The 26004-nt window shown below is 36.2% G+C and overlaps 2 protein-coding genes across 2 annotated transcripts in view; both read left to right on the top strand.

Moving 5' to 3' along the window:
* Nucleotides 1-1268: 1268 nt before the first annotated feature.
* On the top strand, nucleotides 1269-4196 carry LOC134792682 (uncharacterized). The gene has a single exon (XM_063763945.1). It carries the CDS (start codon nucleotides 1286-1288, stop codon nucleotides 4010-4012), a length of 2727 nt encoding a protein of 908 aa, XP_063620015.1. The 5' UTR covers nucleotides 1269-1285; the 3' UTR covers nucleotides 4013-4196.
* A 91-nt stretch (nucleotides 4197-4287) lies between these two features.
* LOC134792712 (23 kDa integral membrane protein-like) overlaps nucleotides 4288-26004 on the top strand; it is a 49258-nt gene continuing 27541 nt past the window's right edge. The window contains exons 1-4 of the mRNA XM_063764010.1: nucleotides 4288-4878; nucleotides 5289-5477; nucleotides 6308-6490; nucleotides 7375-7596. Coding sequence (XP_063620080.1) covers nucleotides 4819-4878; nucleotides 5289-5477; nucleotides 6308-6490; nucleotides 7375-7596 — 654 coding nt within the window. The 5' untranslated portion in view covers nucleotides 4288-4818. The remainder of the gene's footprint in view (nucleotides 4879-5288; nucleotides 5478-6307; nucleotides 6491-7374; nucleotides 7597-26004) is intronic.

Below are 26004 nucleotides of genomic sequence, written 5' to 3'. Positions count from 1 at the left end.
TACCCCGAAAAACGAAATTCGCAAATTGCGGGGATCTCTCTCTTTCACTCCAATGAAGCATAGACCTATAGGTTTCATATTTCAGTGCAATGAAGGCGTAATTAGAGTGACAGCAAACGTCAAGTTGCGTTTAGTTATTGCACATTGGGTTGCGTTGCGATGTCGGGTCAAGTCGGGTGAGCCTACCATCGTACCATCTGCCTCATTTTTTCAATGAGATGTATGTTTGCGGCCGGCCCGCCGGGCTGTATAAAATACGCCGAATACAATTAAATAATATTGGGCCAACGTAGACTAATCCAAAGGGCTTATTACATCCATCCTTGCAGACGGATGTCGGACGCAGCTATGCGGTGGGACGAGAAAGCAATATAATAACACAATACCAATCATACACTGCGGAACATGGTAAGGTATGTGAACTTGTGAAGCATTAAAAGCGCTCGTGTATAGCTCCGTTAGGGTTGCAAGCGGTCATAGGCTGCGATGGCCGCTTAAACTCAGGGGGACCCACAGACCAATCGGTTTTCAATGAGTTTGCCATCGTTGTAGTATTAAAATAAAACCGGCCAAGTGCGAGTCGGACTCGCAAACGAAGGGTTCCGTACCATTATCTATAAAAACGGTCACCCATCCAAGTACTGACCCCGCCCGACGTTGCTTAACTTCGGTCAATAATCACGTTTGTTGTATGGGAGCCCCACTTAAATCTTTAATTTATTCTGTTTTTAGTATTTGTTGTTATAGCGGCAACAGAAATACATCATCTGTGAAAATTTCAACTGTCTAGCTATCACGGTTCGTGAGATACAGCCTGGTGACAGACAGACGGACGGACGGACGGGCGGACAGCGGAGTCTTAGTAATAGGGTCCCGTTTTACCCTTTGGGTACGGAACCCTAAAAACGGGACGCTGGAAAACTTTTAGGGCTCATTACGAGCGCTTTTACAACTTGCGTTAAAAAAGCGTTAGAATGACACAAATGGATAAATAGGTATGTTACACAGACTACAAAGTATGTTAGAGTTATAACAAACCTATTTTTGCAAGCTATGCTAGATTTTTTTCTACATATATTGGCAGCTCAACTTGACAACTTCAATAAATGAAAACCACGTAGTGATTATATGCTCTTTGTTATTATGCTCTTTGATGAAAACTGTAGGTACCTTTGGTGAAATGTTCAGTTTTATTGATTATGAAATGAAATGAAATAGTTTACTACATTAGCTACCATATTATTTATTCATTATTACGATTTCAAAACCACTGCATTTGTTAAAAATGCCACGATCGAAATCCAGTTCCGGAGCTGAGACCATGTCATCTCTAGAACTAGGACCCCGGTGTTCTGTTATTCTTGAGGGTACACCTCTGGGTGCTGGGCAATATATTTTTATGGTATTATTCAATGGATTTATTCTGATTGAATGTAAATGGCAAACTGATTTACTAGAAACGACTCTTTTACCGATAAACATTGAGGAACCTGAAATTCAGCAGTTAGTTGCAAGTCAACCATTAATATGTTTGCTCCGAGCGTCTGGAGGTAAGGGAGCTAAAGATCCAGACCCTTTGCTACACGGAGATAATCGCGCCGGAGGATCGGTGGACTTATTCCCTTTGGTACTTGGGGCAGACAAAGTATGTGTAACCGTGCCTCTAGTGTCAATAAATACCGGCGAAGATACAGGGTTATCAGTTGAAGTAACGGTAAATTCAGTGACTGTCTCAAAATTGTATAAAAGCACTCTTCTTATGACATTCGTTTCTGCACACTGCTTACCCCCGTCTAGGGATGGAACTGTTTATTTGGGAGCCGTTGCTCTCGATGAAGTTCTTCAAACTGCAGCTGTAAATTTTGGCAAGTCCTTAAGCTCTCCTTCTGCTACGAAATCTGTGTGGGCAACAGTCAGCCAAGGTCGCTATGCAGCTAATACACAATTCAATGTGCCATGTGATGACGTATTTGTACCGTCGGATTTGGAAATCCAAAACACTCCAGACTGTAGATCAGTGTACTGGAATTCCATGCAGCGAGTCCTAGTAGATCCAGTACTATTGCGAACTAGACTCTCATCCCCTCTTTTTATTGAAATGGCTGGAATACCAAAGGTTGGAAAACAAGAATTACGTGGTCGATATATGGGATTCATCGATGCAAACGTGTTGTTGGAAGCCGCACAATTTGGAGTTACGACCAGCACAAGGTTATTGTTATATAACGAAAATGATTTACCAATATGTGGGCCACTGTTGGATTTGCCACCTACTAGCGCTAAGGGTACCAGTGCTCGAGACGCGGATCCTGTTCTAAGAGATGAATACGGCCACTGCGCCTACATTATTGTCAGATTCGATTTAATGGAACCACTCGTGCCAAAGACGAAACTGTCGTTTCTTTTCAACACCTTAGGGTTGTTACCTGGTGAAGGACCGCCAACTCCCGTTAATAGTTTTCCACCGGAAGCGCCTTCAGAAGATCCGTCGTTAGATGCTCGACAAATAAGGAAAGATTGTGGAGCATTAGCGGTTCACAGAGAGTTAGGTGTCTTAGCGACTCGAGGCACTGTGCGTATGGGTCAAAGCATAAAGCGTACAGCGGCGAGCCGACTGATGATGCGTGTGCGTATGATGATAAGGCAGTTTCCACCAGGTGATTGTACGACTCTCGAATGGCAAGATACAGTAACAAGCCAGCACGCCGCGGCCAGGCGCGCTGTAACAGCTTCGTTCGAGCCGCGACCCCCTACACCACGACCCCCCACGCCTTTTTCTGCATCAAGATGTCGATTAGCTGGAGACACGAGATTGGCTAATTATTACGTTGAAACCTTTGTATCAGCTACAAATCCGAGATCACTTTTGTCTAAAGCTCTAGTATGCCTTGAAGCAAGAAACGATGCAGAGGCTAGAAATCACTATTTACGAGCGCTAACTATTCAGGTCAAGAACAAATATTTATTGTGGTTATTTGGTGCACAAGAATTCGACAAAGGCCCAGAGGGAAATGAAACTGCAAGTGCGGCTTTACGAATAGCTCTAAAGGGTGACAGCTCCGACGGAATTTCTAATGCAATATCTTCGGCAGCTGTCCACACACAGTATCATTATATCGGCGATCAATATGCAGCATTCGTAGCTGCAAAGCATATGAGAAAAGCGTTTCTGCTACCCCGGGAATGGAAAAAGTTTTACGAGCGTTGGGTGCAAGCAACTGGAGAAGAGCAAGTATTTTGGATTCCAACTGCAATAGCAGTCACAGACCCATTTTTAATTTCGGCGGCATTCTTCCTCTGTTTAAAATGCTATCATTTTACTGAGAGATTGCTGCAATGCGTGGAGAACGGATGCTTTAACAGAGGAGCGCATCATAATTTTAACAGTAATGTTTGCGTCGATGTGTATTATATTCGTGCCGCCTCTCTTCTCCTAAGACGAAGATATGACGCGGCGTTAGAAATGACACAGAAAGCTATCATTAGATTTGGTCCAAGTGCTATTCTCTTACAGATGCAGACTAGTTGCTTAGCGTGTATTAACGGTTGGGATGGGGACTGTGAGGTGTCATATCTGAAAGCGGATCAGGCAGGAGCACAGCAATGTCCAGTTTTACTTTTGCGAGCGGCTTGGGGAACTTTTCACACTAACCCTAGCGCAGCATTGCAGAGAGCAGCTCGGTGTCATAAGATAGCTGCAGGAGGTCATTCAGCTCTCCTGATAGGGCGTATATACGAACAAATGGGAGATCGATACAGGGCTGAACGTTGGGCCACTGTCGCTGTCGATTTGGAGCCAATGCTTGCAGATGGCTGGGCATTTTTGGCTATTCTGGCGATGAAAGAACGACTCACTGATAAGGCGAGGGCTATGATCCGTACTGCAAATCAAGCAGGGCCTATCAGTCCCGATCTTAAGGAAGAGATTGATGATTTGATTGGGAAACTCCGTATGCAAACCATGCCCGACGCTTTAGTGAAAGATTTGTGTTTTTGCGATTTAGGTATATGAATGCTTGCATTTTACGATATATGATTAATGTTATTATCTTGTTTACTGTATTAGTTGGGTTTTGTTGGCTTACCATTTACGAGAACTATGTGTATGTACCTAGGTGCACTAAGTAAAAACACATAGCGCCTACACGATTTTCATGTAAACTATTAATTGTAAAGAAACAATAAATGTGTGATAACTATGATGTTTAAAACGTGAATCTCCTTCAGGCCTCTATCCAGAATATTCCATGTTTAATGAATTAAGTATTCATGATGGGCTCGTCATGTATATATTTATAAGTCATTTACTCGAGGCACGTAGCTGACGTAGCGAAAGTAAACCGCCAACGGTGTCACGGAAATAGAAAATGTATCATGTCGCAGGGCCAAGAATACCTCGCCTGCACTCTACGTTTCAAACTAAACTCTAGGTTATCTCCTACAGGAATTAGGTTAGATCAACCGTTCAAGTAGGTACGCGGTACACCTGTATACATCGTTATCATTTGAAGTCTGATAAGCGATATTTTGATGAGTAACTTGTTTCCTCAGAACTTTGTCGACAATATGTCGATACGCATTGGATTTTAGTAATTGCGATAAGACCATTGTTGTTCATCAAGATAAATGTCGAATGGTTAAATTCTGAAGTGCGGCTCAGTTGCATCACTCGGCCCAGTCGGCGCTCGTTCCGTGGGCGCGCACGCACCACGCAGAGACAGAACACAAACAAATCCGTGAGGTGGAACGACCGGGCTCTTTGTTATGAGTCCACTTTCAAACATTACTTGACATGTGAAGGGATTTGTTTACATTACAATGGCCATCTCAGCAAACTGTTGGAAGTACCTAGTGCTTATCTTCAACGTACTATTCGCAGTGAGTATTATTTATAAGTTTTTCACTGAAAAACGGGGAAACTCCGTTCCCGTTATAAGTAGTTCGCTACGTAGTCATAACAACAGCTCGGCAAAACTAATGTTTATAGTTAAAACTTTTGTTAATTCAGCGGAATAATGTAAATAATGATAAGGTTAAGTGATTAATTGTGGGATCAATTGCTGACACACTTTTTTCAGTCATTACTTTGAAGAATTAGCTCGCTAAACTTCTTCCTTCCAATTAATTGAATCGGATTAATTTAAGCATGACACATGACGAACTTTAGTGGCGCTAGTAGTCATAGTGAACAGGAAGCTAGAACTAGAAAACTTGTCGCGTATGTCGACTTTGGAATTCGGTCGGTTAATGTTCGCAAGTAACTAAATAATCCCTCCGTTTGTCCACAGATGTCAGCAGTAGTACTGTTTGGAATTAGCGGCTGGCTTTTATATCGGCTCTTCATTTATCGGCACTTCATAGGGGTGAATATGGAATACCCCGCAATCCTGCTTCTGATGATGGCCATCATCACATGCTCCATAGCCTGGATTGGTTGGAGGACGGCTACGTCTATGCATCAAATTCATGTCACCATTGTGCGTATTTTCACACAGTTTCTTGTACCTAACCCTTACTTAAGTAATGGCATAGGTAACAAAAGCCGTATAAAGACTTCTAGACCTATATACTTATTAGTCTTATTACCTATGACGTTGGAACTTTGAAACAACAGGTATCAAATAAGTCTATACTTATGCGTCTACACGCATACTTTGTTTTAGGTACGCACGTTCATGCTTCAAAGCAAACTAGATCATATTATGAAGGCAATAGAAGATCTATTAAATCTTATATGTGATATAAGTGCGATATACTGTAGATTGCGTGTCTACATCACTTTAATGCACGCAAAATTGAATCTTGACTCTTGACCAAGGCTGCATTGAATATTATATTATCTTAAGTACCTATTAGGTACCTACTCCGAAGGAGTAACTAGTTGAACTTAGTTTCACCAAGTCTCATATCCGGGGTTTTCGCTGGTCGTATTGATTATAAGACATCTAAAACTTGATTTGGGCAGGCAAAAAAATGTGAAATCTGTTTGATATCAATCTAATTGCATTGCACTCTCTTTATGTACCATTCTGCCGTGATTTAATACCTATGCATATGCATTTGCGTGGGTCCCAAAAGCGTCCACCTTATCCAGAACAGGTATCAGTGCGTTTTCAGAATGAAAAACACCTACCATTTTTTTAAATCTATCAACTTATGGGTTATTTCGACTCATAATCACAAGGACTATTATTCGGACACTTTATTTAAATCAATAGTCCAATAAGTTGTAAGTTTTTTGAAAGAAAGTATATGGTACACTTTATTTTTAAATAACCATTATTAATGCACATTTATTTAATTCCAGACCGGTATCCTGTTAATCCTAGTGGTGGTGATCGAGTTTGCCTGCTTCGTGTGGGCTATGGTTGTTTGGGACGGTGTGGACCTGGAGATCAAGACCAACATGGCGTCCTATCTGCAGTACACCTTGGAAAACAAGGAGGACAGCTCGTATGACTTGCTGCGATGGGATAAACTGCATAAAGATGTAAGTTGTATACCTACTGATCCTGGTGGTCGAGTTTGCCGGTTTCGTGTGGGCAATGGTTGTTTCGGACAGCGTGGACCTGGAAATCAGGACCAATATGGCGTCCTATCTGCAGTACACCATGGAAAACAAGGAGAACAGCTCGTACGACTTGCTGGGGTGGGAGTCCACCGTGAGACAAACTGCATAAAGATGTAAGTTGTATACTGATCCTGGTGATCGAGTTTGCCTGTTTCGTGTGGGCTTTGGTTGTTTGGAACTGCGTAGACCTGGAGATTAAGGCCAACATGGCGTCCTATCTGTATGCATGGAAGACAAGGAGGACAGCTTCTATGAGTCGTTGCGGTAGGACAAACTGCATAAGAAGACAGTCATATTATGTTGTTAGGTCAACCGGGATAAATGCGTCTTTTGTGGTAAATGCGTCTTTTGAAGATATCTTCCAAACGCAATATATGTATTTTATAACTATTATAGCCGTCTACACTAAAAGTTCAGTGACCACACAACGAACAGGGAGGGTTGCAATAGTTCTAAAATGTTCCATTTAAAAGAAACGTTTAAAAGACGCATTTACCCCGGTTGACCCTCTCAAGAAGACATTATTTTCAGGCCAATTGTCTATGTACTTCAATATAATATAAATGCGATTCTTGGAGTTACCTTTTGAGTTTTAATAAAGCTACTGATAATTTGTAAACTATAATTGCAATCGTAGATTTAATACAACTCCTATAACCTACTAGAAAAAGATAATTACCTATCACAAATGCCCAACTACAAACAATAAGACACTAAAATAAGTCGATTAGTTCAGTTGTATGGATTGAGCATCATCTACTTTCAAATTTTCCAGTAAATGACAATATATTCTCCCATTTCAGATGCAGTGCTGCGGCGTCACGGGCCCAGGAGACTTTCTCCACACCAACAACATCCCCGTATCCTGCACAGGCAAGGGCATCCTTGACACGCTGGCTCAGAAGCCCTACGTGTCTGACCACAGCGCTATATTCCAGCAGGGCTGCGGGAACCCACTTCATGAGTACGCTAGACAGCAGTTAATGCTGGTGGCCATGACGGCGCTAATGGCATCTGTGTTACAGGTTAGTGGAGATTAACAGTGACTTTAGTAGGTTAGTGTCATCACCCACACTGTTATCTGATAGTTCGTAAGCCTTATTACAAAAGGCCTAAGGTCCACCGATGGAGAGTTGCTGTTTGTATAGAAAATTTTAGGGTAAGAAATTATGGGCACTGTAAACAAGATTCAGAGTCCACCGTCGCAAGAGTACGCAAGGGAACCACTTTTGTGTTTGTCATGATGAAGTTCTTGGCATCTTTTTCAGTATTTCAAGTAAATACCAACAGTGTTAAATCGCAGATTAGGATGACAGTGAAATTACACTCTTCTGAAACATTATATGGTTAGGAATATGTAGAGACATTAAGTGCGTAAGACGCACGCCCTTATTTGACACCGTAAAGATATCTTCCAGCGAGGTTTAGGGCATCTGCTTCAAGTTTCGTGATTTGGGAATAGTATTCCATCAGTGAAGGATATAGGAACTTGGCTACTTTTGAAATAAAACTTGCGATTCTTTTTAGAAGTCAGTCAGTGCCGACCCCAGTCTGGGCCTGTGTTCTTAGTGCCATCTACTGTGTATACTACCTCTACTATAAGTACAGGCTACTGAACAGAACTAGCTTGCTAACTAGGTCGTTCTAATTGATCTCAACAACACGGCAACACCTACATTTTAGTGCGGTCCACGTATATAGTAGTGCTAAAGGTGGCCGATAGGGGACAGCACTTAACACAAAAGTGTACTTAACACAAAAGTGTACTACTTCCTGTTCTTATTTGTCTTTTCGTTCCGAAACTTAACAACTTTGGCGAAACAAATGCCTTCAACTTTAATACGAGGGCCCTCAAACGTAGGGAATTGAAAATACATATTTTGTTTTTCTGTCATTTGTTTACCTTTTATTGTACTTCTTTTCACTCTTTAATTCGATTTTTGACGGTCGATTCGGTTCGATTACCGCCACGACAGTGAAATTTTTATCATGTCATATTAATGAGTTTAGGTACAGTCGACGTCAAAGATATGTTTACACTTTTCGCCTTATTACAAAGGAGTAAGGTGCAAAAGTATAAACATATCTTTGACGTCAACTGTACCAGCCAGACTGTCGTTCAGTCATCTGCAACATAGTAATATGTTACTTTTCGAAGGCCGCAAAAATTGTAACACGCTCTACAAATAACTTTTACGGCTTTACAAATAAGATCGTGTCAGATATTTTTGCGGCCTTCGATATGTAACATATTATTGCAGGTGACTGTATGTAGCAAATGTCTCAAATTAACATGCACTAAAGTCATAGTGTATCCATATTAGATCCCGTTATTTTTGTAGTATTCTGTAGGTATATTATTTCGTTGATATTTTTAGCAGCATTCAAAGTATATTATAGCGACGGTGCGCCTACCAGAACTAGATTCCCACGGGATTGCCTAAATCTTAAAACAGTTCATTATCTCAAACAAAAATGAAATCTAATTAGCTCCAGGTTGCCCAATATATATGTTTAGTACCACGGGGCCACTGTATTAATAAGCCAATGACACACACCTAACTAACACATCACATTACCACCTCCGTCAATTAACAGGCCAGCGCGCCTCTTAACATGGGCCCGTAAAACTTGTACACTAAAAACGCCTTTGACTCGTAACATCTATATTTAAAACACAGCGAAGTATTATGTCTCTTGTGTGAATACTTGTACAGATGTAGTGCATGATAATTTTCCATCGTATTTTCACGGAAACGTACGAACGTACGTGTCTTGCTATTTCAGTCAGACTCTGTACAAAAAGTACTAAGGCTGACATCTGGTAGAATTGTTTAGTCTTTCGCTTGTTCAGGTCTCAATGAACAAGGGGTAAACACCTATTTCCTAATCGGTTCAGAAACGGCTTTTCTCAGTACCTATTCCAGTCCAGATGGAACTCTTTTTTGAAAAATGTCCACAGTTCCGTGTAGGCGTGTACTAAATGAAAAGCACACTCAGTACATATATGTAGCAATAGAAAGTTCGATAATGATAACTCAATACAATATTATGGAAAATCTACTTCATTCGTGACACCGATCTAGGCAAAATTGCCCTTTATAGATACTTACTCTATAAAGGTGTTATTTACAATAGCGACCGGGTTACTTTAAAGGTCCAGCCGTGACCTTGACTTGATTATTTCAGGGCCAAATAAAGGTCACGACCTTGGACTTATATCTGGGACATTATTTATTTGTTATAAAAATATGGGTTAAAGTGGGTGGAGAATATTTAACATAGGTACTTATTTAAAAATATGAATCATAACCGGCTAATACGGTCACTCGATTGAACATATTATTACATTATTATAAATGGTTTACATGAAATAAAAGTAAATTCTATGGTTTACCTGGGTTTATATTGTTTTCTCAGCGCTCTCCTTTTGCAATTTGAACTAAAGGAACTTTTGTCCGGTCGGAATGTATATAAACTTATGTAGGTAGCGACTTTAGCGTTATGCAGTACCGGCTTTACCATAAGGGCACACGGGGCCCTTGCCCAGGGCCCCCATCCTCAGGGGGCCCCGAAGGATAGACAGTAACAGTATATTTGATTACTCATAATAAATAGAAGATCATAGTAGTTAAATGTTAGTTTAATTCGCTTTCTTTACTTTCCAAAAGGGCCCCAAATATTTATGTGCCCAAGGGCCCCAGCATAGTTTAAGACGGCCCTGGCGTTATGAATATACTTTGAATCTAAAAACTCAATTTATTACTGAATATCGTAAACTGGATTGTCAATTTGTCATCGTTTTGCCCTAGCTAGATTCTCCAATTAGCGTTTAGAAACACCGCTTTAAAACCTTATTACGGTCATGTATTTTTTTTTAGTTTCATAATTGCAGTAACTTCTAAAAACCATAACAAGCCGGTCTACGTAATACCTACTTTACGAGTGCAGTTGTGTTATGTCACCATAGAAAGTGAAATGATGAAACGAATCGACCTGCGATTTATTGATTTTTTGTGATGGCTCGGTTTACTTTTTTTGACCAAGCCGTTGTCTTCTTTTCTGCTCGTCGTAATTTATTTGAAGAAGTTTTGAAGCTTTTTAAAGGTTTCTGTCAGCAGTCGTTTCCATTTCATCCTAACTTTTTTAGACGTCGTTCCTATTATTAGGGAAATGCGTATACGCATGCCACCTGGGCCAGGGGAACCAGGGGGGATGACGGACGAACCAGTGGAGGACATCCGTCTACTTATAATACCACTAAAGAATGCCGTCTCCGTCGAAGTCAGTACTCTAATCCTAATACCCTAACCCTATTAAGATTTAACAATTTGTTATGGTTTTGTACTGGTTTTGACACGACCTTGAGGACCGTCTTGGTGGTCGAATTTAAACTGTTGTGAGACGTTAACATTGAATAATTTTACGGTTTAGACTCACTTGTTAGGGATCCGTACCCAAAAGGTAAAACGGGACCCTAATACTAAGACTTCGCTGTCCGTCCGTCCGTCCGTCCGTCCGTCCGTCCGTCTGTCTGTCACCAGGCTGTATCTCACGAACCGTGATAGCTAGACAGTTGAAATTTTCACAGATGATGTATTTCTGTTGCCGCTATAACAACAAATACTAAAAACAGAATAAAATAAAGATTTAAATGGGGCTCCCATACAACAAACGTGATTATTGACCAAAGTTAAGCAACGTTGAGCGTGGTCAGTATTGGATGGGTGACCGTTTTTTTTTGTTTTTGTTTTTTTCATTATGGTACGGAACCCTTCGTGCGCGAGTCCGACTCGCACTTGCCCGGTTTTTTAGTTACTCGCGCGACATGTTTCACACAGATAAAAAAAGGTGATTGTCGCGCATCTCACGCACGACTTTCACATGCACCAATCAGCGTGAGCGATCTTTAAGGTCGTATCAAAACCAGTTAACAACCATGACAAATTGTTAATTCGAATCATGCTCCGGGAAAGTCGATTAAACTTAATTAAAGAGTAAAACAAAACGAGTTCGATAATGATAACGTTTGACATAATTAAAACAGTATTTCAGCAGTTTTCAACAATGTTACTGTATTTTACAAGGCCAATTCATACAGCTCTTGTGATTATTTATTCATTTAACCTCGACCAACCAGCGAAACATTAAAAAATGTACGTACCTAGTTGATACCGCGATATCGGATTTCAAACAATAGTTTGTCGCGCGATAAGCAGTGTTGTCACGCTATTAAATTGTTTTTATCGATATGAAATGAAAATGAGCGGTTCATAAAGCATTGTTTGATCTTCCTTGAAGATACTTGAGATAATTATCACATTTTAAGCTTGATATTGGAGGGAAATAAGTTTTTTGAAGTTGAAATAGGAAATAGTTCTTTGTAGAGTTTAAGGAAGATATTTATTTGTTTATTTTTCAGATAAGAAATTTTATAACCTCAAAAGTAGTGGTAACTTTTTTCCTCCAAAATTAAATCTGTGTAACTATGCACTGCATTACAGTGTCATTAACATTTTATTTTACTGTACTGCAATATTAAGGAAGTGCTTTTTAGTTTTCCAGATTGGTTCGTTTACCGTACAAAATGCGACTTAGTGTGGGTACTACGCACATAGATGTGCGTAGTATAACTATCAGGCTGGCTAGCGAAATTCTTATTTAAAGCGCATTTTTATTCGATGGTAAAAGCCTATAGCACGTAGGTATTTCAAAATATAGGCAGATTGATGCAAGTCCTATTTGTCTTACAAGTTATGCCAATATTATCACAGCTCCATTCCTCCACTCCACGTTAAGCGAGTGAAAATGCATGCGGAATGCAGATTCTTCCAAGAAGGCTTAGATTACATGACAGCTGGGGAAATATTCTAGAAAGTGCATATGCGTTGCCAATCATTCAAAAAATATAGCGAGGACGAAGACGCCACAGCTTCGGAGAAACGCAGGTCGTAAGCAACACAGTGCCTACTCGGAGCTCTATCAACCTTAATTAATACTCATCATCCGGAAAAAACACTACATAGTAAATACAAACGTCATTTAATGACTTTCTGTAACGAGGCGGTACCTCTCCACTTATTAGGTTGCCTCAGGTCAGGTTAAACCATACGATGCCATTCCCCTGTACTCTCAATGTGAGTAAATACCTCTTTGAATAATATCGAACAGGTATTGGCTGCATGCACTCATTTAAATGACACTAATATTGAATTGGCATTATATTTGATACTAACTGCTAACCGAGAAAGAACAAAGAAAAGAGAAGTAATGTTTTTTGCTGGAGTGTGTATGTATACTTCAAGAACCTACCTACCCATTTCTACGCGTCTGGTGCTGCTAGATTATCCTTAGTTGTAGTAAAAAGAACATATGAAAAATTGAGAAAGAAACGTTATTCAGATAAGTTGTGGTGCTTAGTGTCGAGTTATTCAACACTTATTTTCCCTTGTTTGTTTATTTCATGAAAAACATTCGGAAACCAAAAACATTCCGTGACGTCGCGCCCAGCGATTAGCTGTTATCAAATTACGAGTGACAGTAAATCGATCGCGGGCGCGCCTGTGAACACCCCCAATTAATTCCGATGTTCATTTGTTAAACCCGTTAATCTTAGGGCTGAGTCTATTAGACCTAAGAGCGATGGGTTCATTAGGGTAAAAGTAGTGGGTAAATCATATAGGGCAAATTCGAACCATTAAAATCAATACACCTACACTAGGGCTTGCAACTTGAAGCCAAATTGTACGGATGATCAGTCGAGACAGATATGGACACTCCATACTACTGGTTCGGATTTCTCGACATTTTGCCACAGCTCACTTGGGGAGCCTGGAGTTCGTTTGGCAGCCTAATCCCAAGAATTGGCACAGGCACTCGTTTTCGGGTTCTGTACCAAAATGGAAAATAGGAACCTTTATAGTGCGCCTCTGTTCGTCTGTCTGTTTTTTTACGAAAGCGACTGCTATCTCACCTGACCTTCCAGCCCAGGGGAAACTTAGGCCTTATTCGAATCGGATTAGGGGCTGTCCATAAATTACGTCATCGATTTTTGACGATTTTTGACCCCCCCCACCCCCTAAAATCATCCAAAAATCATGCTTCGAATGACCCCGTTTCCTCCTACGTCATGCTACCATCATCCGATGTCCAGACCCCCCCCCCCCCCCTAATTTGAAATGACGTAAATTATAAATAGCCCCTTAGTCCGTCGTTGTTATTGTCGAAACTTTTGATTAGGTAATTATTAATTTTTAAAACACCCTATGAAGCCGATGGTCCTTGGTTCGAATCCTGGTAAGGGCATTTATTTGTATGATGATACAGATATTTGTTCCCGAGTCATGGTTGTTTTCTATGTATTTAAGTATTTATATATTATATATATCGTTGTCTGAGTACCCACAACACAAGCTTTCTTGAGCTTACCGTGGGACTTAGTCAATTTGTGTAAGAATGACCCTATAATATTTATTTATTTATATATTTATTTATATGTCAATCCATTATATCGATATGTCGCCGCAGCGATCCCGTCCCTAGTTTCCGTAACATTTCATGCTGGAACTTTTATGAGCATGACCCAAAAATGTAAGTAAGTCAACAAACACGTCCTTCTGGTGGCCGTAAACCCCTCGAGCTTACTGCCGGCGTTAAGAGGGGGCTGACGCAAAATTTCAGTTTTTATATTTAACCTTTTAACCGCCATAGAATTTGACATCGAGCGTGTACGTGTCGACAGTGGTACGAAATTACACGAAGTTTTGTCTTATTTATCAGACCGCGGCGAAATGACCCCAATTTGGATGTAAAGTTGGCTCGGTAGAAATAAAATCATCAAAACATTTTCATTTCATTTATTTATTTATTTGCCATTAATTACATGTTTACATAGAATGGTACAGTTTTATATTCTAACAAATAAATATCTTAATTATCATACATTTTCAGCAATATACCTAATTTGAATATAACATAACTAGTGATATAGCCGAGTGTCGTCACCATCAGCAAATTTTTAAACAGAATTATTTTTTCAGAGTAATTGAGGTACCTAATACCTTTGTCGTTTATACACTTTTTATTTCGCGCGATATATCCCTATGGGGCTGTCCATAAATTACGTCATCGATTTTTGACGATTTTGGACCCCCCTCCCCCCTAAAATCATCTATAAATCATGCTTCCAATGACCCCGTTTCCTCCTACGTCATGCTACCATCATCCGATGTCCAGACCCCCCCCCCCCTAATTTGAAATGACGTAATTTATGAATAGCCCCTATGTCCCATGGCAAAATCCATGTGACGCGCCATATCTTTTGTTCCCTTCTAATTACTTTTTTTTCGGAATATAACACCCCCTCTTAACAACACATTAGGAGACCGGTAATTATGTAGTTCACATGAAACTTACTTACCCGTAACCCAATTTTACATGTTCCTAACATTGTAATTAAATGCATGGGAGGTGGTATTTATTTACATTTGACTGTCAGTTTTACATGGGAATGACTCGGTGATATATTATTATCTAGTTAAAAGACCAAACATGTTTCGCAGTAACCATTATTTTATTAGATATTTTACACAAAATGTGATTTCTTTACTTATGTACATTTCCGGCCATTTCAGTTGAATGCTAATTAACTGCTTTGGCTAAAAATAGTTAAGACCTGCTTAAGTTTTGGCCATGCAGGACTGCAGGTCTTAATTTTATTTCGATTTTACAAACCTCTGTTTCACCGTTACCTCAGAATGCCATCTAATCTTCGGCAGTCATGTTCAGAACGTTATTTTTTATGGGTTTTAAGTAAGGAAGTTATGTATTTAGTATTTTAATACAAAGTATATATGTGACGTTCCACGGGAAAAGGTACCTTATGAGGGTTTCTAGTTTCGGAGATATGAAATGTTTTGTAAAGAGGTGAAAAAATGCTCAATTTTTTTTTATTGTGTGATCTGAAACCTTAATGCGTAACGTTTGTTTACCTGTTTTTATTTTTGTTATAAGTTAGTTATAAGCCTAGTAATGTCGTCTCAGAGTTTAGTAGAAAAGGTACCTTATGGAAAAAAGATTGAAAATTCCCAAAAAAACTAGTCAATACGGGAAAAGAAGTTTGGTAGATTGGTAACTGTATTAGCATTCTGCAAAACTAATTTGATAATTTCAGTTCTGGTTGGGGCGCCTCGCAAATATTATAACCGTACATAGACCGACATCACAAATCCAAGTAGATTGCTATTAATACCAAAGTTACTCTCGTCAAGTCTTTCTTAACTAGAATAATCTTCATTTGGTTTGGTCGCATGCAGTAAATCAGCCTTTGGTTTGCTGAAAAATGCCAATACCCGACGCATTACCTTATGGAATATCTGAGGTCATTGAACCTCAATGCCGCTTATCTTCAATAGCAACCGAAATATATTATTGATAAGAAATAGACGATTTATACCATCTTAACCCCAAAATATTATTAGTTTATCCTAACTGTTCCATCATCATCATGCCTCATCATGTAACTTGACCACAAGGTACCTTTTCATTACATACAAATTATTGGTCTTTTTTAAGATTATTATGACGAAGAACTAATTAAATTTGGGGCAGTTTAATGTAAATTAATATTTTCTATTCATAAAAGATAAACTGTAATATGATTGATATTTTGTAGTGATGTATTATTAGATTTATTTCCATAAGGTACCTTTTCGTAAATGTATGGAGCAAATACTGTTATTGTTATGTAAGTTTAAAGTGGCATAAGGGGTTAAATATAGTATTTAGTTGGGGTTTTAGGATTTATTTCATTTGAATGACAGAATTTCTTTCATATGTGCTCAGAAAAATTGATTGTGTGTCACATTAAAAGTAAAAATATTCAATTTTGTGATTTTATATGAAAAAGTCAGAAAATACATTTTCACCTCTAAATCGGTATTGTTTTTTGCTTAAACTGTCTGTCAGTGTCGTTTTCTAATAGATAAAATTTAAATCTTGAGAGCTCATTGCAATCAATCGTAAAAATGAAATAAAACTTTATTTTCAAGAGATTGGTTAGTATACACATAAATCAGTCGATATCAAAAGTTTCTATTTGCATTACAGAACAAGTCGCAATATTTTTTTAATCTCAGATATATAAGGTATTATTATTTGTAGTCAACTATGTAACTTACTTCAGGAACATAGTTTTTTAGGCGGCTAAACTTAAAACTTCTCTATCGTAAAGTTGCTCATTTCACAACATTATTTTCAAAAAATCATATCTCTGTAACTACGCAACCTAGAAGGTTGATCTTTTGTGTTATCGATAGCTTATTTATTGTAGATTACTGGGGTATGCATAACTCCATACCCGCCATAAGGTACCTTTGACCGTGGGACGTCACATATTTCACTTAAGGTCAATGTTGTGGACTGATTAAAAAAATACTTTATTTGATGAGAGTCCAACTCCTTACCACAAAGATATTCTTGACGTTTGAATCTTGGCAAAACAACCGGACCTGTAAACAGTTATTAAACCAGGTTTTTCCATAAATGAGTCGTTTGTAATCGGTTTTTTTTTACTGTGAAATGTCGTAGGTGGCCCCACGCTTATACATAAACTCCAACTTGAATGAGTTGAATGATAAGGTCGAGTGATACGTTTCATCTCGCCGCAGACAATTGTAATCAATCATACATTCAGCTTTACGATTAGGTAATTATAATAAAAAAGAATAAACGGACCATTTATATTACAAGCAAAGGACAGGAAAACTAAATTTGATAATGATTAGACTTGTACACCCAGCTGCAAAAGTGTATAGCTAATTTAAAAATTAATTTATTTCTATTGTACATGCAATTTTTCAGCTCGCTGTTATGTACCTATATACTTACTTTAAATTGAAATAATTATTGTTATTTAAACTCTTCGCCTACTGATGCAGTTTGCCACAGCATTTATAATATCGGCGTTTATTACTACAATATAGATAGATAATATACAATAAATAGGTTTATTGTAATTTTGATTTATTGGTTTACGAATCGAACTTTGACTTTGAAGTCTGACATTCCTCTATTATGCTTTTGATAGACGCTTTCCAAGAAATTGTTTAGCACTCTGTAACTTACAAAGAAATCAAAGAATGACCTACACGTCATCAAGTCACGGGGTTAAACTAAACAAGTGCTTTATCGTCGTACTGTATTGACTCATAGGCAGAGGACGCTCATGAATGTCGGAGTCATCAAATAAATGAAAATAATTATTCTCCGAATTGATATCGGGCATCAACTGTACCTATCACAAAGCGGAACGTTTAAATCAATTCTATTTATGCTAAACTCCCTACCTACCCAATGCGTTTGCAATATTGAAGACGGGAAATAGTACCTTCTGGATTTCATGTCTAGGGAAATTCGTAATTTCCACGTTTATGATTTCGAAGAAAGCAAATATCTATGTATTAATTGGATTGAAAGTCGCACGCTGTTCTTCTTCTTCCTTGTCGTGTCCTCATGGCTGAGGGTCGTGACGAATGTGGACACTTTTCACCAGTGCTCCAAGCCGCTCTGTCTTGGGCCCAGTGCCATTGGCCTTTGTCTCTGACGTTATTCTGTCCGCCCAATGCGTGGCCGCACGCTGTTACCGCTGGACTACCAACGCTTTTTGAAAATATTCGTTATAGTTAAAAATGGCGTAGACTTTTCGCTGGTGGTTGCTGGTAGTCAGTGGTAGGTGCCTAATTACATAACAACGGAGAAATTGTTGTGTACAAACGTCTCGAACGGAACTCATTGATAATTCAGACGACATTTCGCTATTTATAGGCGTCGCGGCTGCCATATTGAGTTGATCATGATGTCACGTACTTGATTATTATGCCCTAAACACCCTACTTTGTCGGTAAACAACGTGTTTATTCCTTATTATTTATATAGGCTGTCGCTTTCGGTAGGTATTGATCAAACGAAGGCCAATGATAAAGGATCTTAAGAACTACTTACGCGATAATTAAATATAATATATAATAGCGAAAATTAAAACCTAATGGTTTCTGAGGAAGACCGAAATATGGGTCCATACATTGACACCTAACCATTAGAACAGTTTTCAGACAAGTCTGTTCAAAATGTATTCAATTTATATTCATACTTTTAGAAATAATCAAGTTAAAAATGTAGCACGGTTCAGCAGGTACACAAAAATTTGTTATATCTCAGGCATCATTTTTGCTGAACATACTTTTAAAATGCACATATGTGGAAGTCAAATCGGTAGTTCTTAAAGTCATCTGTTGATCATCATTTGATCCGTACTGAAAGCGACACCGTGTATTGAAACTTGGTAAAAACCCAACTGTGAAGAGTCAAACGTAATAAGTACACTATATAAAGGAACTTGTATTTTAGCTTTGGAGTTGGTCTTTGCTCTATCCTCTAAATTAAAAGTGAACAAAAACGTGAATCTTCCATTATCAGAGAACAATAGAAGTTCGTACACTTTAATGAGTAAATCAGGCTTGAAACCATAACCTTCCGTTTCGGCATGGCTAATCGCGCATAGACCGCGAGGTCATGCTCTGGGTGAGGTCATTGCGATCGAGTAGCGTCTTTACTATGAAAGAACATCTTTACTATCGAAAAACTAGAGCTACCTATATTTATATCATCATTGGCCACATCATCTGTTGGAGATGCTTTTTGCAGTGCTTGTGGGTTTATGGGGTCCCCGCATCGCCGTTGATGGCTATAAAGTCCTATAGCAGCGCGGCATTTCTTGCCACATCGATCGTACACAAAACGCGAGTCCGCAGGAGGTGGTAGAGCACGACGAAGACTTTTCCGCTTAAGGTTCTGCAGCCAGTAATCGTCGTGCTTTGAAGTTCCGACTTTAATGTCATGACGCCACTCCGGTCTCATTTCGGCGCGTTTCTCCCAACCCTCGGTCCGATGTACGATGTACTTAGTAAAGAATCTTCAACAAAACACGTTTTAGTTATCAATTATCGCGTGTGAAGTATCGTATTTTTATTTGTTGTTAGAAAGACAATTGAAATACAATAAAAGGATGAAAATTTCAACTACCTATTTCACTATTGCGGACGGGTGGACGGCTGGACGGATAGCAGAAATATCTGAACAGGGGCCTTACCATGATGTCATTATTGCGATTCTGTTTAGGACCTAAACTGAATTGCTAAGGGACGGAGTTATGCGACTTATATAGCTCCGTCCTTTAGCAATTCAGTTTATTTAGGTCCTAAACTGAATCGCAATAAGGACATCATGGTAAGGCCCCTGTACTCAAAGAGTTAAGACGTTAAACGTCTCATTAAGCATATGAAGTGAAAGATTTTAATTACTGCCCGGTGTTTTAGTGCTCTGATTGCTCTATTGAGGACCAAGCCCGAACTAATAAACATAACTCACCCACAAAGTTGCAATATTGCTTCGTATTAGCAAAGTTTTGGCGCAGAGCGTCTCTAAGTAGCGAGGTCAAGATTCGATGCTGCCGAGTGAGGTCATAGCTGTTATATAACTATTATCCGGTTAAAATCTTTCGAGCACGGTATTTGGCAACGACTTTGTGTTTAAGATGTTTGCTTTTGTTTTGGCTTTTAAAATACTTTTATTGTAATTTGTTTTAGGTACCTACATGAAAAAAATATTGCAACGCTACTTAAAAAATACTCTACTGTCTCGGAGTCGAGACTTTTACTTGAAGTAGTAAGTTTTCTGGAATAACGGTACTTAGGTCCAATGTGCATTATGACAGTCCGGTAGACTAATTAGACCAGCGGTGGAACAAAAATGGGTTTTGATAACATTAAAGTTTTTTCTTTTTTGATATGTTATTGCATGCATGTTAAATAACATTTATGTAAAATATTAGAAAATTATAGGTGGAGCGTTCGGCCATATTTAAATATTTCAATTTTGCTAAATAACTATGTAAATATAAAATTAAAGTTACAAAAAACTGTAACATGTTCAATAACACTTTAATTTATTCACAATATTCGGTTTTTAGAAATCTGGAACAGCTGCTTTCTGGTGAACCTAAAAAACACGAATTACTTTGTCAATAAAGAATTAAAGTAGCTGATATTGTAAAATTACGATATTATCTATCAACTTAGTATACTTGTAAAAAGTTAGAAATGTAGACAATGTGCTTGTCTAGATATTGATTTCTGGTTAAGCAGTATAGCCAATATTGAATTAAAGTTTGTAGAGTTAATATTACACGGTCATAATAAAGATCTTAGTTCCCACACAAAATATTAGAAATATAAAATCACGGCGACACTAAATACTGATACGTAAGTATGCATTCCGCGCTTATATTGAGGTACATTTCAAACGCGCGGCGTTTTCGCGCGCCGCGCTGTGCGCCGTGGCAGGAGGCAGCGATCGACGGTGGCGGGCTAGCGATTAGCGCGGTGCCCATAAAAAATACGCAAAACGTTTATTAAATTATTATCAATGGTAAATAGTTATATTGTTAATAGTAGGTACACTAATGGAAACTTACCTACACTTATTTATGTGTACTAGGGATTGCCCGCGGTTTGGTTTACGTAGAATTCGTTATCGTGTTAAGTATAGAAATAATAGATACATTTGAAAATTATTTTAGGTGCATTGTCATACAGATAACCACCCTTGTTAAAGTATTCTTCAAATTCAATAGACAGGTGTCATTTCAATATAAGTTTGCGTAATTTGGCGCTTTTAGGTTATAAATGACTAGCGACATATTTTTTGTTTAAGAGCGATATCCGATATATATATCTCCGATAATATTTACTTTATCATTTAAATCAATTTCAAACTAACGTTATTCAATATTTATCATTTTAAAGTCAATTTTACCAACCAACTGAGCTTTACGAGTATACCTACGGAAACAACTCAAAATTTGCATCAAATTAAATGCCACTCTTCTTATCCGTTTCGAACAATCAAGAGGGCCTTTACGAGCTGATGTAGTGAAAATTTTATTTAACCCTCGTCCCTTGAAACCTTCACTACGCTCGAGGTTCAACTTTACGAACCACTCGCTACGCTTGTGGTTCAATTTTAGAATGTTTCGCTTGTTCGGGTATCAATATTAGCACGATTAATCAACCAATTTTCCCCTTGTAAAACAAATAAATAAGGTAGGTGAGGTGCAGGCATATGAGGCCCGGCGGGTAACAAGGCCCAGCATTCAAAAATAGCAGTTGCTCCCTATTATTCTGAATTTGTACTTGTTGCTAAGAAGATCCACTGTCAGTGCAGGTAAAAAGGTCCAGTCCCGGGCCTTATTGAACGTATGAGATGAAATAATAGATTAAAATATTTTAAGATAATTTTGAATATTTTTAATCTCTCATTAATAAGGCCGATTTGAAGAAACTTCTATGAAATTATGACTTATAAATAACACCTTCACTGCGTGGGCTGTCCAAATCGCTGCAGACTTTTCTTGGTCTAACTCTAATAATTTTTCACTTGCTTTATTGACCTAAAGACGTTTTAAAGAATCAAGAAGTCTAATAACATTTAGACACTTATACTTTTTAAAGGCAGTAACTACTTACTTATATAGGTAACTTTTTTTATGAATACATAGGTAGTTATTTACGATAGAAGTGCGAAATATAGAAATTTTGCAACGAATGACGAATTTTAAAACACGGCCAAAGGGAGTGTTTTAATGTGCTTATTATAGCACCGGTGTCGTAATGTAGCACCAGGGCCCTATTTCACCAACATGACAGGTGCGACAATTCGACAAGTCTCATTGTTGCTGACGTCACAGGCATCCATGGGCTACGGTTATAGCTTACCATCGGACGGGCCTTATTCCTGTTTGTCACTATCATTGTATTATTTAAAAAAAACTTTATTATATCGGCAAAAAACAGGTATCTTTCTTGTGATGTTTATGATGACAATTGACACAAGATTTCAAAGAACTTTCGGTAATTCTTGACAGTAAATGAGTTCTGTGTCGGAATTTCGTGACAACTGTCGTATTTCTTGTGAATATTGTCCAAGTCCCAGCCCCCCCTTTGCTACAGTCCAACCCGAAAGGCACCTTAGGTCGGCGCTTACGTCATTATTACCGGCGCCCCAATACTAATGCGGTGCTACGCGACGTAAGCGCCGACCGCCATATTCAACGTGGTTTGTCACACACAGGGACAGGAACCGGTTACCTTAACCGGGGTTTTTCATAGGGTTATTTTAGAGGTGTTTATAAAAACCCCTACCATAACGGTAACCGCTTAATAAGGTAACACTTTGATTCGGTAACCGTATCAGATCGAGTTAACCTCTGTTACCGGTAACCGAAATAAAAACCCAGTCTATTCAGTTACCTCATTATGAGGTTTTTGACCAGTTCAAACGATTGTAATCTTTACGCACACTTAAATTCAACTTATTATTGAATAACCGAGGTTGGCATGGGCGGTCTATGAAGCCTCCAGCACAAACAAGTTTTTTTGCCTTTCCTTTGTTTATCTTTATACCTACTTGTGTGGTGTGTTCTTATTATAAATATTATTATAACTAAAATAATTAAAATAAATAAATAAAATAAGTTTAATAAATAAAATAAATAAAATAAATAAAATAAATAAAATAAATAAAATAAATAAAATAAATAAAATAAATAAAATAAATAAAATAAATAAAATAAATAAAATAAATAAAATAAATAAAATAAATAAAATAAATAAAATAAATAAAATAAATAAAATAAATAAAATAAATAAAATAAATAAAATAAATAGAATAAATAGAATAAATAAAATAAATAGAATAAATAAAATAAATAAAATAAATAAAATAAATAAAATAAATAAAATAAATAAAATAAATAAAATAAATAAAATAAATAAAATAAATAAAATAAATAAAATAAATAAAATAAATAAAATAAATAAAATAAATAAAATAAATAAAATAAATAAAATAAATAAAATAAATAAAATAAATAAAATAAATAAAATAAATAAAATAAATAAAATAAATAAAATAAATAAAATAAATAAAATAAATAAAATAAATAAAATAAATAAAATAAATAAAATAAATAAAATAAATAAAATAAATAAAATATTTAAAATAAATAAAATAAATAAAATAAATAAAATAAATAAAATAAATAAAATAAATAAAATAAATAAAATAAATAAAATAAATAAAATAAATAAAATAAATAAAATAAATAAAATAAATAAAATAAATAAAATAAATAAAATAAATAAAATAAATAAAATAAATAAAATAAATAAAATAAATAAAATAAATAAAATAAATAAAATAAATAAAATAAATAAAATAAATAAAATAAATAAAATAAATAAAATAAATAAAATAAATAAAATAAATAAAATAAATAAAATAAATAAAATAAATAAAATAAATAAAATAAATAAAATAAATAAAATAAATAAAATAAATAAAATAAATAAAATAAATAAAATAAATAAAATAAATAAAATAAATAAAATAAATAAAATAAATAAAATAAATAAAATAAATAAAATAAATAAAATAAATAAAATAAATAAAATAAATAAAATAAATAAAATAAATAAAATAAATAAAATAAATAAAATAAATAAAATAAATAAAATAAATAAAATAAATAAAATAAATAAAATAAATAAAATAAATAAAATAAATAAAATAAATAAAATAAATAAAATAAATAAAATAAATAAAATAAATAAAATAAATAAAATAAATAAAATAAATAAAATAAATAAAATAAATAAAATAAATAAAATAAATAAAATAAATAAAATAAATAAAATAAATAAAATAAATAAAATAAATAAAATAAATAAAATAAATAAAATAAATAAAATAAATAAAATAAATAAAATAAATAAAATAAATTCAAAAAAATAAATAAATTCAACAAATTCAAAAAATTAAATCAATTAAATCAATTAAATAAATAAATTAAATTAAATAAATTTAATTAGTAAAATCAATAAAATCAACAAAATATAAATAAAGTAAATAAAATAAACAAATTTTTTAGTATTTTTTTTTAGTTCTGACGGCACATCACTAAAACTACTTTAATGTAGCAAACCAGTAAGCAACCGATAATAAAGGTTACCATAACTGAATGAAAACCTGTTAAAAACCCTTAACAAAAACCCTATCGCGATGGGGTTTTGAGATTAACTCGGTTAAAGGTTAGGGTTACCGTTTCAATAAGGTTACCATTACAATCAGGTAACAGTATGATAGGGTTACCGAATGATACGGTAACCGAATCGATTGGGTTACCGAATTGATAGGATTAAGCGTAAAGAGGGGTTTTCCGGTCCTTGGTCACACAGTACCCTGTAAAGGTATGATTCCAGGGATAAAAAATATGTTATAACGTTATCCAGCGTATAATGGAATTCATAAAAGTTTTTCTTTATAATTACTACAAGTAAATTTGTTCATATTTGCATATTATTAAAAAGGTAAATGAAAAGTAATTGAGTAATTTAATTACTAATTAATGTAATCACAATTGCAAATTACACAGAAAAATTAATTACATGTAATTAAATTTTATGTAATTAAATTACAAACATTTTAATTACATGTAATTAAATTAGTAATTAAATTACACGAGTAATTAATTACGCCCAACACTGGTTGGTGGCAAACAACCACACCGCTCGTCTGATGGTAAGCGGTTACCGTAGCCTATAAAGGCCTGTGACGTCAGTAACAGTGATGTCGACAAGTGTCGCACCTGTCACGTTGGTGAAATAGGGCCCAGATGTACAGTAAAAATCATGTTAAAAGATAATACTAACTGTTACGAATAAATATTTATACTGTAAAAAATTATCCCACCAAAAACATTTTCATGTAAAATGTTGCTAAGACCAAACCATAAGCCTAAGACTCGCACTGTTAAAAAGTTATCAGATCTCTTGTCGAGCCAAGCTTCAAACTCTACAAGCCCCTTCACTAACTCTACACCTTAGTCAAAATATGTGGATTGGCTGTTTTGCTACCGCCACATGGGCATAAGGTGAAAAACTTATTATAATCATTATTTTTAGGGTTCCGTACCTCAAACGGAATAAAACTTAACCCTTATAGGATCACTCGTGTGTCTGGCTGTCCGTCTGTCACAGCCTATTTGCTCCGAAACTACTGGACTAATAAGTTGAAATTTGTCTATAACCCAAAGACATACATGTAAAGTAAATATGTAATATAAATTTAAATAAAGGGGTCACTTTTGAGATGAATGATAAATAGAAGAAAAAAAACTATATCTTTGTTATACATCAAATGAAGGGGCTCATTTTAGAATTAGAATCTCAAATATATTTTTTTCATAATTTTAAAATAAATAGTTTAGAAGTTATTTAAGAAAACAGGCAAACCATTAACATTACCCTTATCTCCGAAAC

The sequence above is a fragment of the Cydia splendana genome, chromosome 8, assembly GCF_910591565.1.
Source record: "Cydia splendana chromosome 8, ilCydSple1.2, whole genome shotgun sequence".
Classification (NCBI taxonomy): domain Eukaryota; kingdom Metazoa; phylum Arthropoda; class Insecta; order Lepidoptera; family Tortricidae; genus Cydia; species Cydia splendana.
The sequence above is the reverse complement of the archived record's forward strand: the minus strand, read 5'-3'. Positions and strand labels throughout refer to the sequence as shown.

Excerpts from the sequence above, each read along its gene's own strand:
- LOC134792682 (XM_063763945.1), top strand. The coding sequence starts at position 1,286 with ATGCCACGATCGAAATCCAGTTCCGGAGCTGAGACCATGTCATCTCTA.